This window comes from Grammomys surdaster, unplaced genomic scaffold (assembly GCF_004785775.1).
Source record: "Grammomys surdaster isolate TR1022 unplaced genomic scaffold, NIH_TR_1.0 193, whole genome shotgun sequence".
NCBI classification, from domain to species: Eukaryota; Metazoa; Chordata; class Mammalia; order Rodentia; family Muridae; genus Grammomys; species Grammomys surdaster.
Genome location: NW_021604638.1, coordinates 7,667,992 through 7,684,079, shown reverse-complemented (window position 1 = coordinate 7,684,079; position 16,088 = coordinate 7,667,992). Strand labels below are relative to the sequence as shown.

The window sequence follows — 16,088 nt, the reverse complement described above, 5'->3', positions numbered from 1 at the left end:
GGCCGCGGCTGCCTGCGCGAGATCAACAAGTCGGGCTGAGCTTCGGCTCCGCGCTCGCCGCGATTCTGTCCCGCACTTCGGAGCGCGGCGAGTGGCACCGAGGCGGGACGGCGCCACCTGCGGGTCGGAAACGCGCGCGGCTTAACCCCTCCGTGCCCGGCTCGGCCCTGGCCCAGGCCGCGGGGCCCACCCGGGCTGCTTGTCTGCGTCCCGGCCACCACGAAGCTGAGCGCTTACTGCATGCAGGCGCCGCACGTAGGGCGAGCGTGGGAGATACAGTTGCGAAGCCAACTAGCTTCTGGGTCCCAGGGCTCCCTGGAGAGTGAGTGACTGTAAACAGAATTGGAAGACTATGTCAGTCAGACAGGCTAGAAGCTGGGAGGATTGGAAAGCTGGAGAAGGCAGGTGGCAATTTTAAATAGCTCTTGTTTTGATTCCATTTCAGATTCTAAACAATCAGATTCTAGAGGAAGGTGGACATTGCACCTATTGACAAACAAACACGCAAAAGAGGTGGGTGGGCAGCTGGGTGGTAACTGCGGAGGAGAAATATAAGGCCAGGTGAAGGGCCACGGAAGACACGGAGCTTGCCTGGCCTGGCCTGTCACTCACCCATTCGTGCTAACTTGGACAGCTGCTTTTGGACTGCTGAGGGTCTGGCTCAACCAAGAGATCCATCCACTGCCCCTGCCTCACCCTGTGCCGTAGGGCAGGCAGACTCAGGAGTGACTGTAGGCAGGGTTGCATGCAGAAGGCGCCAGGCCTCCCTCTGTCAGCCACACTTGCTTGGGCCCTGCTGTTTGAATGAGTTGGAGATGCAGAGAACCTTGCCCTGGAGGGAGGAAACTTAGTGGGCTATGGTGCCCTGAGAAAAGGGCTTCCCCTCTCCACCTTGGGTTCCTTTCCACTGCATCATACAGAACTGTTTGTAACCCCCCATCTACTCTGGTCAGTTCCCCTCCAGGCTTCTCTCCCTGTGGCCTCTGCTCTCAGCTCCTCCAAGGCAGCCTCCTACAGAGCCATGCGGCTGTCTGAATGAATGTCTCATTTCCCAAACTGAGTGTGGTTGTCAAAGGAGACGAGCCTTCCCAGGGTTTTCCCTTGCTCTGATAGTTCTGGTTCAGTCCCTTCCTCCTCTTCTCAGCTTGCCCACCACAGAAGAAAGACAAGCATCTAAATGCATTTCTTTTTGATTGTTTGTTTTAAATGAGAAAGCTTCGGCCAATCATGAGTGCTACCAGGGAATCATGGGGCAGGGGTGGTTTTGCTGAGGGCTTAACCTAGGAGCTCAGCGGGGCCTCTCAGAGATGGAGGACAGACTCCACAGGTAAGAATGGAGTTAGATAGATACGGGGAGACAAGAGGGAGGTTCCACGAAGAGTTTGCCCAGGCTAGAGGCCAAAGGCAAATGAGGGATGGCCACATGTTTCCCTGGCCACCACAGGAACAGCATAGAAAAATGCAAGACTAAGCACTCGGGAGGCAGAGGCAGGAGGATCTCTGTGAGTCTGAGGCCAGCCTAGTCCACAGAGCCCGTTCTAAGACAGCCAGGGCTACACAGAGAAACCCTGTCTCGGAAAACAACAAAAAGAAAATGTAAGATTTGTTTTCCTTCCTATGTGTGCCTAGGTGTGTGAGCGTTAGGATTAGTGTCGGGGCTATTTCAGAGCAAGCTGATTAGATCCATTCTTTAATATATTTGATATATAAAACGTTCTATATTTGATATAGAAAACATGTGATCCTATCAGTTCTGTTCCCCCAGAAAATCCCAATTTATAGAGGGCACATCCATAGGGAGGTCAGAGGTCAACCTCGGGCATGTTCCTCAGACGGCACCCATCTATTTAGTTATTTTATTTTGAGATAGCTCTCTGATTGACTAGGAACTCTTCAAGTGGGCAGGGCTGCCTGGCCAGTGAGCCCCAGGGATCCACCTGCCTCTGCTGCCCCCGCCCATATGGACATGAACATACAGGGAATATGAACATACACTGCCACGTCTGTTCTGTTGTTTGTTTTGGTTTTTAAGTGTGTATTCTGAGGATTGATCTCAAGAGTGCTGGTGGGGCAAGTGCCTTGATGACAGCCCTGTCCTCAGGTCCCCCTACTTCCTCTCAGACCACACTCCCTACCTCATCGGCAGTGGCTGTTAGCTACTGAGAGGATATTACAGTTTTTGTTTGTTTGTTTTTCTATGTGATCTTGAAAAACAATTCATACTTTTTTGCTGTTGCTACTATTTGTCTTGCCCTTTTCTCCCAGAAAATATTTCAATGTATAGCCTAGGCCGGATTTGAACTCACCATGTTGTTGATCTAATCCGTCTGAGTGATTACAAACCTGGATTACCTGCCTGCACCACTGTGCTTGCCTCAACTTACCCATGTGCTCTGTTCTGTAACTCTGACTTTTTTCTATTTTATTTTATTTTATTTTATTTTATTTTATTTTATTTTATTTTATGTTCATTGGTATTTTGCCTGCGTGTATGTCTGTGTGAGGGTGTTGGAAGCCCTGGAACTGCAGTTACACACAGGTATAAGCTACCTTGTCGGTGCTGGGAATTGAACCCAGGTCCTCTGGAAGAATAGCTAGTGCTCTTAACTGGTGACCCACCTCTCTAGCCCCCATGTTGCTTCTCATCTTCAGGAGGTCTAGTCATGGCGATGTGGGTTCACCAATCTACTGGCTTTCCCAGTGTGTGCCTCCATCACTGACACTCACACTAGTCCTTGGACTCAGTAAATGTACCTGAGAACAACCTCTCACATCAACTCACAGACCAGCATAGAGATTTTTTTTTCCAAGACAGGGTCTCATAGCCCAGGCTGGCCTTCAACTCAGCTACAGAGCCAAAGATGATTTTGGATTTCTGATCCTCCTGCCTTTATCTCCTAAGTGCTGAGATTACAGGCATGCACTACCACACCTGGTCTACACAGCCCTAGATTAAACCCAGTTCTTAGTGCATGCTAGGTCAGTGCTCTATCAACTGAGTCGTGTCCCCAGCCCTGATGTGATGGCTTTGTAAACATGCTGCGTATGGCTTTGGAACAATGTATCCCAGAGTGTATACACTCTTAACTAAGTGCTCCAGGATGCCACAGCCTCTGGTGACATCTCCTCTAAGTGCTGGGAGTCCTCTAGCCAGTCATCGCCTCCATTAGCTTTTATCCGAGAGTAGAACATTGGCTTTCCAAGTGCGTGCCAGAAATGTCCCTGTCATTGACTATTAATGAATCTCAGGTTTGCTTCCAAGGCATTGGAGTTCGTGTGTGTGTGTGTGTGTGTGTGTGTGTGGTGTGTGGTGTGTGTTTGAGCTGTTGTGGTGGTGATGTAAGTGGCTTTTGTGGTAGTTGTTACTGTTTTTGTTGTTGTGCTGGTGACTATTATAATTGTGCTTGTAGCTATTATGGTTGGGGGTTGTTGCTGTGGTTGTTGTTATGGTTGGTGGTTGTTTCTGTAGTTGCTGTTATGATGTGGTTGTTGTGGCTGTTGTTATGGTTGTAGTTGTTCTTTTAGTTGGTGATTGTTGCGGAGGCTGTTACAATTATGGTTATTATGGTTGGTAGTTGCTGCTATGGTTGTTATGGTTGGTGATTGTTGCTGAAGTTGCTGTTATGATTGTGGTTGTTGTTGATGTGACTGTTGTTATGGTTGTAGTTGTTCTTCTCATTGCTGTTTGTTGCTGAGGTTGTTGCTATGGTTATGGTTATTATGGGTAGTGGCTACTGCTATGGTTGCTGTTATGGTTGGTGGTTGTTGCCATGGTTACTGTTATGGTTATGGTGGTTGTATCTATTGTCATGCTTGCTATTATAGTTGTTGGTTTATGGGATTGCTTATATAATCTAGATGCTAAGTACCTTGTTGACCCTGGACATTGTAAACACCTTCTGCTCTGCCACTTGAGTATTAATATTTTGCTTGTGATATCTTTTGTTTCCAGAACGTTATTTCAGGGGCCTATGAGATGGCTCACAGCAATGCTTGCCCCCAAACCTGACAATCATTCTCCTGCATCAGTATCCTGATTAGCTGGATGACAGGCCTCAACTTCCAGGCCTGGTTATAGGTGACCTTCTAGAAACCATCCTTGGGGCAAGCCACTTTCCCACACTGGTCTGAAGGGCTTCCTTTGCCATCTGCAGCCCCCTCAAGCTCACTGCCTGCCCTTCTGGTCTGAGTAGCATGGGGCTCTACATGTTGAGACCATGAGGCCTGTTCTCTCTGCTCTTCTGCCTTAGGGTGAGCTTATCCACTCTCCTCTTTTAGTGAGTCCCGAAGAGACAATCATACAACCCCGGCTCTCATCTCTTAGTCCCAAGCTCTGGCGAGAGCTCCCATCTGCCCAGGGAACCCTTGAAAACTGCAGTCTCTGGGAAGAAAGCTGGCTTGAAAGCACACCCCTCCCCGCTCCCTCCCTCCCTCCCCCGACTCCCCTCCCCCTGCAAAGAGGCAGATGTTGTTTCATTGTTTGTCCCAGAGGACGAGTGACAACCTCCGCACAGGGATTTCGTTATTGCAACTCTGGGGGAGGGGGAAGTCTTTCTGCTGTCTGGTTGGCGGAGGCAAGGAGATGCCACTAAACATTGTACTAGACACAGAACGATTCCTTAAGTGACCCCTCCATCAGAAAGGGCGCCAAGGGAGCTGAGCAATACAAAGTGGTCTCAGGAGACCCATAAGAAGGTTCTTGTGATTATCCATGCCAACGTAATGAGCCTTGGATCAGGTGGTGGGCATTTCACTAGCCACAAGTGGTGATGAGTCTGCAGAGATTCTTCTGCAAGCCCAAGGCCAAGGCCAAAGACCCTGTGTGATTGATCATCCTGCAACATCTACAAAGGTTAGCTGCAAACTCAAGGGGAAAGTACCCAGATCCCCTTGCACCTGAAAAGTGCAGGCAGAGGGGCCGGCTCCATCAGGCCCCATCCAGCCTTGTGTCTGTGTGTTTACTCGGCAAGAAGACCTTGGAAGGTTCCTTAGGGTGACAGTGTGACCTTGTGGCGAAGAGAGGGGGGTCAGGACAGAACGGCTGGCATAGAATGACTTTGGACAAGTGATCTAACCTCTCTGAGCTGTACTGTTCCCATCCTTAAAATGAGTAACCATGGAGACAGTGTCTGCTTTGTTAGGTTATGAGGGGATTTTTTTTTTTTTTTGGTAAATTCTCTTTTTGCGAATATTTGTGTGTATATGCTAAGCATGTGTGTTGAGGACAGAATTCCGTGTTGGGTACCTGAGAAATCCTTTAATTAAATGTTATGTGTGTGGGTGGCTTGCCTGCACATATGACTGTGCGTGCCAGAAGAGAGCACTGGATCCCCTGGAACTGGAGTTACAGATAGTTGTGAACTACCATGTGGGTGCTGGGAATAGAACCCAGGTCTTCTGGAAGATCAGCCAGTGCTCTTAACCACGGAGCTATCTCTCCAGCCCATGAGGGATTTTAAAAGCCCTTTACCACCAATGGCTCTGTCTGCTCAACTGCGGGTCACTAAGGCAACTGGGGGTTACTGAGGGAGGGGCTTGTGTGTGCAGCTCAACCTAAGCAACCAGAGTGCTTAGCTGGTGAGTGAGGAGACAGATAGCTGTGTGAGCAAAGTGCTCGTGCACCAGCATGAGGACCTGAGTTCCAATCCCCAGGACACACAAAGAAGAGTCAGAGCTGTCCATGCACACCTGAAATCCAGTGCCAGGGAGGACGTGGGGATTCCTGAAGCTCACTGGCCATCTGGCCCAGTGGAGTCAGTAAGCTCCAGGTTCAGTGGGAAACACTGTCTGACCCTCAGGAGAGTGTAGTTGAGGAAAACACCTGGCATTGATCTCTGACATCCACATGCACATACATGTCAACACATGTTAACATGCTCAAAACATACCACACACAAATAAATTACAGAATAAGTAAATAAAGGTTCTGAGAAGGCTTAACTATTCCATGTAGAAACTCCTAATTGGAGGGGCTCTTCCCACCCTTTTGTTTTGCCTTTCTCAACATAGAGGCTCTTTGTTCCCCGGCATATGGTGCTCCATTTGTACCAAAGGGCCACTGCCATGTCCCATGTCTGTCTTCATGAACATGTTGAAAGTAAGGTGACCAGGGTGGTTAAAACAAACAAACAAACAAACAAACAAACAAACCTCTTATCCTTCCCCAAGGAAATAACGTCATCACAGGTAGAGTGGAATGGTATCTTATATAGAACTCCTGGATCCAGCCATGCCTGAAGCTGGTGCCACTGGATTTCAAGTTATGTGAGCTATGACATAACTCCTCTTGTCCTGCCAGCTGTCCATTTGTCACCTACATCCAAAAAAACAAAAAAAAAACAAAAAAACAAACAACAACAACAAAACTTAACCAGTGACAGTCCTTGCTCCACAGACCAGAAATTTTCTTAGTTTGAAAAGAAATTAGATATACAGGAAACAGGCCAGGGGGCTGGAGAGGTGGCTCAGTGGTTGAGAGCAGGTGCCATTCTCACAGAGTTTGATTCTCAGCAGCCTCGTCACCTTACAACAGCTTACAACCGCCTGTTAGCGCCAGCTCTAGGGGACCTGACACCTCCATCCCTCCTTGGGCACCTGCACTCACGTGCGCACACTCACACGTACACATAATAAAATAAAATAGATCTTTTTTTAAAAAGAGAGAGAAGCTGGGAGACACTTTGTATCCCCCAGCACCCAGGAGGCAGAGGCAGGAGGATCAGAAGTTCAAAGTCACAAATCACTGTTATTCCATTTCCAGATCTGATGACCTCTTCTGACCCTGCGGGCACCAAGCATGCATGTAGTGCACAGACACGCAGGCAGGTCACCCACACACATTTAATTAATTAATTAATTAATTAATTAACTATAATAGTTTAAAGTCATTTTTGCTTTAAATAGTGAGTTCAAGACCATCCTGGGCTATATGAGATTCTGTCTCAAATATACTTAAGAAACAAACAGGAAAAAGAGGGAAGGAGGGAGGGAAGAAGGGGAGGGAGGAGGGGGAGGCAGGGAGGGAAAATGAACTACAACTTGGAATATTTATAAAGCAGGGACATGGCATAGCCCTCTGATTTAAAGCCAAGGAAAACCACAACATTCATGGAGGGTACAGCATCTCAGTGCAGTCAAGTTCCAACATCAAACCATCCGACTCCTGGCCCCTGCCCTCTCAATACATGTCTGCTGGGGCCTCACCCTGTATCTTGCTGGGAGCAGCCAAGATCCATCCACGCTGCTCCCTCTGACCAGTGCTGGCAAGAGGCTCAGCTGTTTGAAGTCTGATCTCCAGATTCCATGATACCATCTATCATTTATATCCATGGAGCAGCCTGCTCAGGTTTCTGGGAGATTCTGGGTAGAGCAAGACCAATGAATGCCATACCTCCTGCCCCTGCAAACCACACACACACACACACACACACATACATGCACACACGCACACACACACACACATTCACATACATGCATGCACACACACGCGCATGCACACACACACACACACGAGCATGCACACATACACACGCGCACACACGAGCATGCACACGAGCATGCACGCATACACACGCACACATACACATATGCACACACGCACACACACAGCTCACGCATGAATCCCTTCATAGAGAATGAGGGTGAACAGAGGAGTCCTCAGAGACTCGGGACACAAGGACATCATTTCATATCAAAGTCCATGTTGCACGGGACCCCTGCGGCCCCGGCAATGGCCCCATCTGCTAGACTTGTCCTCTGTCTGTTGTCCCTTTGTCATGCTCCATAATCAACACCACAGTGAACAGAGAAGGGCTCCACCTGGCCGGGCGCTGGGGGGATGAATGGGATAATGGGTGACTTGCTGCACATCCGCCCTACGCAGGGAAGGACTCTTGAAGCAACCACAATGACCAGATCCGTTCAGTACATGTATGTCAGACCCTGTGCGAGGGGACCTGTCTGACCCCACAGCAGGTTCTTCCTCTCCCTGTGCCAGCCACTGAGGACGAATGAATGAAGCCATTACAATTAGATGACCCTAAGTGACCCACTCTCTGAGCCTCGCCCCTCTACATAGCCCAGACAGGCCCCAAACTTGCCACCCTCCTGCCTCAGTTGTGTGAGTAGCTAAGATCCTGGACCTGCACCACCAGACTCAGCTCCAATGCCTGCTGTTTTCTTTCTGAGTCCAGTTGTCTTTACCAAACCCTGAGTTTCCTGGCCCAAGTCCCTGCCAATGAATGAAGCTTGTTTTTTTGACCCGAAGTGTATCTGCTCCCCCTTCGTCTATCACCTACCCACAGACCTGAGCATCCCCTCCTCCGTGGCCTCAGTCACTAAGCCACACCCAGCATCTACCCACTCTCCACCACACACGTGCCCACTGAGTCCTGTCTCTCCGTCCATTCACAGATCCTAAACACTACCCATCTTCCCACCTGTCCACCCAACCTATTGCCCACATCTTTCTACCAACACAGCACTTACCCTTAAACACACCCGTCTATCATCCACCCACCCATTTGTCTATCCATCCATCTACCCACACACCCACTTCTAACTCATACACCATCCATCCATCCATCCATCCACCCCACACACAATGTATTTATCCACCTACTTCTTCGCTTCTGCAACCCCTCATCCACCCTCACTCTTCACGTACCACCCCACTCATCCATCCATCCACCTACTGATCTATCTACCCATTCACACACCCCCTCCACCATCCTTGAACCTTCCCACCCACCACCTAACAATGGCTCTGTGGACCTCGCACATTCCAATGTTTTGTGCATACTGTGCACTGTGAGACCCCCAGCATGGCCTCCTGGGTTCTCTCCCTGGAGAGAAGTATAGGTGCCACCAGAATGTCCCCACAAAGGAAGCCTCTTTGTGGTCAGGACTTTGAAAGTCATTGACTTCTAGGCTGGAGAGAGCCAAAAGATGATGGAATGCAGGAACAACCAAGGGGAAAGCTTCCAGCAGAACAATTAAAGGTAAGCTGATCTCCCTTCAAAGGAGCCAGGAAACTCCAAGACACACAAAAGCAGTCAGCAAAAGAAACTGACGTTCCTAATACATTTCAGTGAGAGCTCAGCTCCCCTGCCCTGTGGACCTGGTGTCTCTCCTGTCTCCTCTCCCCTCTACTGTCCTTGGTCAGTGCTCCCTCTTGTTCACCTCCCCTCTCATCTCTCTTCTTAGCGCCCCCGCAACCCCCCCCCAGCTTCCCTATCTACAGCCCTTCCTGCTTGCTGTTCACAAGCCCCCAGGATGACACTAGACGGGCTAGCACTTCCAGTTCACCTCCCAGCAGAGGACCTCATCTCCAGACCCAGAGGTTCCCTCTCTAGAAGAATCACACAGGGACAGTTCATGAGCAAAGCCACTTTAATGGATGCACGCCCATCTGACAGTATGACACGAAGCTTGAGGGCTGTGTTGAAACGGCAAAGTGTGACCACCATGCTGCTCATGAAACACGCCGTGATGCTGTGTTTATTAAAAATAACAGAAGCCTCGAAACCCGTGTCTGGGATAGACGCTCAGGGTTAGCTTCTCTGTCTGGATGCTGGGCTACCAGCCCCTGCCACGGGCACTCTGCCCACCCCTCCTTTCACTCACTTTGTGTCCACCAATGAAAAGCTGAGGGGAGACATGGGCGTGGCCTTCAGCCAGCCAGGACCCAAGAACACAGGCTCCAGCACCCAGAGTCTTGGCCTCCACCGTCCAGGACCCAGTTTATACTTCACACTTCTGTGTGGGGTGTGGCTGATAGAAGCCCACTTCCGACAACAGAAACATGGTGAGACGGTCCAGGGAACACGTCAGAGCCCACTGAAGACGGTAGCACTCATCTGGTAGCACTGATACAGCCGGGCACGGAGAGCTGAGATCCTGCCCGTGCAGGTGGCTAATTCATCTCTCCTTTCTAGGCTGCCAGCTCCTCCTGCCCTTCCTCTTCCTTCAGTATTATGTATTCCAGGCTGACTTCAACTCACTATGTAGCCAAGTATGACTTTCGAATCTCTAATCCTCCTGCCTCCTCCACCTTGCTGGGATTACAGGCGTGCACCACCATAACCCAATTTAGGAGGAACTGGAGATGAACTCCAGACTTTGTGCATGCTAGCCAACCAATCTACCAACCGAGCTAAATTCCCAGCCTGTTACAAAAGAAAGAAATGGGAGATGGAAGCAATTAAATGAGGACAGGCATGAACATCGTCCTCCGAGCGTTGCTTCAGCATCTCAGGTCCCCAACCGGAGCTGCCTGCCCTTAACTGCCATATTATGTGTGGCTCTGAGGAGCTGTCACCTTTAAGGGGAAGCAGCCTTTCACCGAGCGCAGGTGAGCATCGTGAGGACAGCCCAGCCTGATTCAGTTAGGATGGAGCTCTGAAGGGCTTCCCCTAGCACACCAGGACCGAAGCCTGTGAGACCTTCAGCAGCTATTTCTGCCACTTTCTTCCTCCCCTTTCAGCCGTGAGGAGGCAACTGGGGGTTGCCATGGAAACAGGCTCATCCTCCCACGGGAGGCTTGCCAGCTCTGATTTCCTGTGAAGATAAGAAGGCAGCAGTGGGGGGGTCACCCAAGCATGAAGATGGGTTTCCCTGGGGATACCCAGACTCCTGCCAATCATACTGTCTAGCTGGGGATCCTAAGGGTGCCTGGAGACCCAGGGCCAGGGAAGCCTCTGAGCCCCAGCCCTGCTCCAAGAGATGAGCCCCCAGAACACCCAGGCTCAGGCCCTTTTCTGTCTTTCCAGCTAAAGCTAAAAGGACCTCATCACAGATGTGTCTGCACCACGCTTGGGTGTTTCTGGCTGTCAGCTCTACAGTACCAAACAGAAGTGTCCCACTGCCACCCCTAAAGCCTTCAGAATGAAGAACAAACTGCCCACCCAACATCTGCTTCTAGGAGAGGTGTGTAGGCTGAGCTCTACTGGCAAGAGCTGTGTGACCCTAGGCAAGTCACTTTACCTCTCTGTGCCTGCTTTCTTATCTGGAAATCTGGCATAACACTCCATCTTCTCTAAGATGCTGCAAGGAACAGAAAATACGTATCTGCTGTGCTCGTCTCAGCATTTCAAGGTACTCGGGACACTGGGCATGGTGGCACTCACTTTACTCCCAGCACTCTGGAGGCGGAGGCAGTCAGGTGGATTTCTGAGTTCAAGGCCAGCCTTGTCTACATAGTGAGTTCCAGGACAGCCAATGTCACAAAGGGAGGCTTGCAAGCCACAGTTGCCTTGAAGTCAGTCTTTTCTCCTAAAATTGACGCACAGGTGGGTTTTCATTACTGACTTGATGCCACGGCTGTGCCACCCAGAGTCAGGTAGCAGCCGAGGAGCAGCAAGCTGGTTCCCCTCACTTCCCACACCAGTCAGAACACCGGAGTCACATCAGGGGCCCAGACTCCAGTGCCCTTGGGATCAGAAGAGACTGGGGATGTTGATTCCGATTCAGCCAAAGCCTCGTGCTGGGCAAGTGGATGCTGGGTACCCATGGCCAGAGCTACTCTTTGGGACTGTGGGCCTGGTATGGCTGGGGCATTCACATGAATTCCCCACAGGTAATGATACCTACTATGTTGTTTAACTGGGTATTTCTGGGTAACCTTGGAATTTGCTATGTAGACCAGGCTTGCCTAAAACTGAGAGATCCACCTGCCTCTGTCTCATGAGTGCTGAGATTAAAGGCGTGAGCCACTATGTCCACATTTGCTATACTGATTTTCTTTTTTTAAAAAAGACTTGTTTATTTTATTTATATGAGTACACTGTCTTCAGACACATCAGAAGAGGGCATTGGGTTCCATTAACAAATGGTTGTGAGCCACCGTGTGGTTGCTGGGATTTGAACTCAGGACCTCTGGAAGAGCAGTCAGTGCTCTTAACCACTGAGCCATCTCTCCAGTCCCTTGTGTTGATTTTTAATGTGCAGGCTGAACAAAGCTGTCTTGCAGGCTGGTTATACATCATACCAAGGGCTTGTATGCTGGGATACAGTGGACAGACTCTCTAGACGGGCTCTCCAGACATCTCATAGGGTCAGATCTTTCAGACATGCCCCTACCCCAGTCTTAGCACAAAGGAAATCCCGCTACCTACTCTCTGTGAATCAATAGAGGACGATGCATCTTTCCGGGCATCCACATGAAAAGGGGCCATGTCTCTTTAATGGCCTGCAGATAGGACTTAGAGTAACAGACACACTGATGAATCCACACGAGTCCTCTAAGAACCCATATCTGCCATGCTGGCCAAGGCCTGGACTACACCAGCTACCAAAGGAGGGGACAGTGCCTGCTCTGGGAGTCAGGGGCATGGCGATGTGGACTGTGGGTACCACAGGACAGGAGGCACACGAGAACCTGGAACACAGACAGCTTGGTTTGGAAGCAAGTCCTCACAGCGAGATACAGGCTTTTATTAGCTTTTTCTGTTCTCGGTGTCTTCAATGTCCCTCCTCTGGACACAGCATTCTAGAGGAACAACAGGAAGTCAGGAGGCCCCAGGTGAATGTAGTGTCTGCTCCACAGGTCACAGCCTGGTACGGTACCGGATGGGCACGTCTTCCTCTGGCTGCATCAGGCCAAAACCATATCTGCTGAGGTCAAACTCGGGAACCTCTGTGTCCTCGCCGGTCAGCTCCAGATCAAAATGAGTCAGCAACAGGACCACAAATCTGCAGAGAGAGGGGGTGCTGTGGACTGTGTTGATCTGGCCACAGCAGGCCGGGGTAAGCTGAGGCTAGCTCAGAGCTCAGTGGCTGTGTCCATGGCAGCCATTTCTATGTCGTAGCCCTTGAGAGTCAGAGTGTGTTTGACTCTCCTGCTCTCCTGCCTACAGCATCATCTGCAGATGATGGAGCAGTCGGAGGGAGGGAGAGCACCAAGCATATGTCCCTAACTCTACCCCCATGCCACTTGGGTAGCCCTGAGTCCCAGATGCATCTCGGTGTTCACGGTGACAAGACTTCCCCCCTCTCCTTAAGCCTGCAGCCCTTTCCCTAAGCTAAGGACTAAGTCCTCCTGGCCAGGGCCATGTTTACCAGGAGTAAGACGAAAACCTGCACCACTTCCTCAAGACTTCTTACCATCGCCATGTGACAGAAATGTCACCAAGGGCCACCTTTGCCAGCAGGAAGCACACCCCACCACCACCTTCTAGAGACACATAAAGCTGTCATATCTAGAATGCTGCCCTCAGTGTCTCAATGACCCGATGACAGGTCTGCCCTCTGAGTCAGTGGTGGTCCTAATTGTCCTGGGTCTCACCACTGTCCCCCACCTCAATTCAGGGGCCCAAACCCACACTGAGCCCACAGCAAGGACTTTCCCCTTTCACTGAGAGAGGAGCAGGTGAGTGGGTGAGCCAATCCATGGGACTTAAAGGGAAGTGACCCTCGCTAGGGACTTGGTTCTCCTATGGAGTCAAAGGAGTAAAGACGGGCTGTGTCTCTTCCAGCTCTGGAGAGACAGAGTTATCTGAAAAGGAGTTTTACTACCTGTGCTCCCAATGGTTAGAGCTATGGATGCTACTATTGTCCGAGAGCTTCCCAGTAGGGAGATCACAGGGACTGAAGTAACAGCAAATTCACTCATTTGTTGAGAGGCCATGAGCAAAGTACCATTCTAACCTTGTAAACCCCAGCATCTGTTTCATCTGTCCCTAAGTGGATGGAATCAAGAACTGCTAATAAAATTCTGTCATAGCTACTGATTCGAACGAGAGAGTCTGTCCTGACATGGTCAATGCGTGAGGGCGCAATTGTGAGCAGAAGGCAAACCTCACGTTTGCACGCGTGCTGGTTCATGCTCCAACCACATAGTGAATGCAGAGCCTGCACCGGTGGAGCGCGCACGCGCGCACACACATACACACACACACACACACACACGCACCTGAACACTGTGCCCTGTCCACCAGACCTTACAGTAGTCATACTTAGTCACTGAGCCAGCTCCCTGCCCTTGTGTGTTCTTTAAGCATGTGTTAAACAGCATGTGATGGTCTGTATATGCTCGGCCCAGGGAGTGGGACCATAAGAAGGTGTGGCCTTGTTGGAGTGGGTGTGGCCTTGTTGGAGTAGGTGTGTCACTGTGGGCATGGGCTTTAATACCCTAGTCCTAGCTGCCTGGAAGTCAGTATTCTGCTAGCAGCCTTCAGATGAAGATGTAGAACTCTCAGCTCCTCCTGCACCATGCCTGCCTGGATGCTGCCATGTTCCCACCATGATGATAATGGACTGAACCTCTGAACCTGTAAGCCAGCCCCAATTAAATGCTGTCTTTATAAGACTTGCCTTGGTCATGGTGTCTGCTCACAGCAGTAAAACCCTAACTAAGACATTGCATGACCACCTTCCACTTGGTTCTAATCCTGTGTCACTGATGACAATACTGAATTTCGGGCTCCCCTTCCCTGTATCCTATGATTTTATTTTTTCAGGTTTGATTTGTTTTGTGGTGCTAAGGATTGAATCTCGGGCCTCGTGTGCTCAGTAAGTGCCCGACACTGAGGGCCAGCCTCTTGTTATTCTTAATTCTGAGATAAGAGCTCACTAACTGGCCAAAGCTGGCTTTGAACTCACCAACCTCCTGCCTCCGCCTCCCCCCACAGCTGGGATTATAGGCCCCTGCTCCCAAGTCTGACACCCTGCTGCTTATGATGACTCACTGCCTGATTATGGGTGATAAGGTGGTTTTTAGGAAAGGCTGTTGAGCCTTAGGGCAGAACTGACACCATCATATTTTTTATTTTGCTGTCGAGAAAATTGAGGTCAAAGGGTAAGGTGACTTGCTGTCCCATGCATGGCATGTGCATGTCAATGCCGTGATGCAAATACTGACTAACATTTCTCAAAGCCTGTGATGAGTTGGGCGGTGGGGTGCGAACTTAGGAAGACCCATTCTGATCCATTTTGGAGCTGTAATCAGTACCCAAATTTCATATTTGAGGAGGCAGGCTCAGAATGATACGGGAGCGAGAACAATGGGCAGATGTCGCAGGCCTGGATCCAGGCAGTCTGCGATCCTGAGACTGAGGCTCAGGGAATCCCAGGAAGAGAATGTAGGAGCTGTCTAGCCCTCACAGGAGTTACAACAGTCAAGGGGCACCCTAAAGTTCAGCCAGCTCCTGCCACAAGGGCCTGAACCTGCGGCGGCAGCCTCAGCCGGCCAGCCATGGCTAGCTGAACTCAGTGGCCAGAGTTTGGAATTCCCATGGCACATTTAGAGGGAGAACCTTGCTGTCAGATGTGATCATTACGTGAGAAGTGTGAAATGTGGCTTCTTTTTTTTTTTTTTTTTTAACGAGGGCTCTTCTGAATTTTAAGAGTGTTTTAAAAACACAAATAAACGGATTTGTGGCCTGGAGTTGACTCTCTGCCAGCTTGGAATCTAATCCCTAAACCATTAGCCTGAGGCCTTCAGTCAAACAAACAGTAGGGGCATCAGGTGTCACCGCACCTTGGCCACATCCTGGGGCACATCCAAACCCTGCCCCAGCCACACCTCACTAAAGGGCCCCTTCCCTACTGGGCCATTTCCGGCCATCCCGCATGCTCTTGCCCCACTGCCCCCGTGCCCCGCCGCCCCCATACCCTGCCCGCCCCCTTTCCCATGCCCCGCCAACCCCGTGCCACACTGGCCCCGTGCCATGCTTCCCCTATGCCCCGCTGGCCCTGTGCCCTCCGGCCCTGTGCCCTGCCCCTCGCCCGTCACTCACTGTTTGATGCTGTTGACCGCATAGCTCTTCCCCAGGCACTGGTTGTGCCCTGCGCCCCATGGCATGTTGTAATTCTTCAGCCGTTTCCCATCTTTGTAAAAATCTTTCTTTTCTGATCCATCTGGGTTCAAGAATCGGTTGTATTTAAACACCTGAAACAAGAAGGCGATGTGTAATGTCACCCCACACAAGCCCGTGCCAAGACAAAGGACTGGGGATCTGATGCCAGACTCGTCACTACTGAGCACAATGGGAAGGGACTGGACTGGACGAGGCTTGGTTAAAGGACTGTGGAGATGACAGTCCCCAGACTGCAGAGGGAGCAAAGAGCACACCGGGTTAGCACTCACGGCT

The 16,088-nt window shown here is 50.5% G+C and overlaps 1 protein-coding gene across 1 annotated transcript in view; it reads right to left on the bottom strand.

The window, feature by feature from the left end:
* Positions 1 to 12,410: 12,410 nt before the first annotated feature.
* Ptgis (prostaglandin I2 synthase) overlaps positions 12,411 to 16,088 on the bottom strand; it is a 35,615-nt gene continuing 31,937 nt past the window's right edge. Inside the window, exons 9-10 of the mRNA XM_028769717.1 lie at positions 15,735 to 15,886; positions 12,411 to 12,690 (exon numbers count right to left, since the gene is read on the bottom strand). Of these exons, the coding sequence (XP_028625550.1) occupies positions 12,546 to 12,690; positions 15,735 to 15,886 (297 nt within the window). The 3' untranslated portion in view covers positions 12,411 to 12,545. The remainder of the gene's footprint in view (positions 12,691 to 15,734; positions 15,887 to 16,088) is intronic.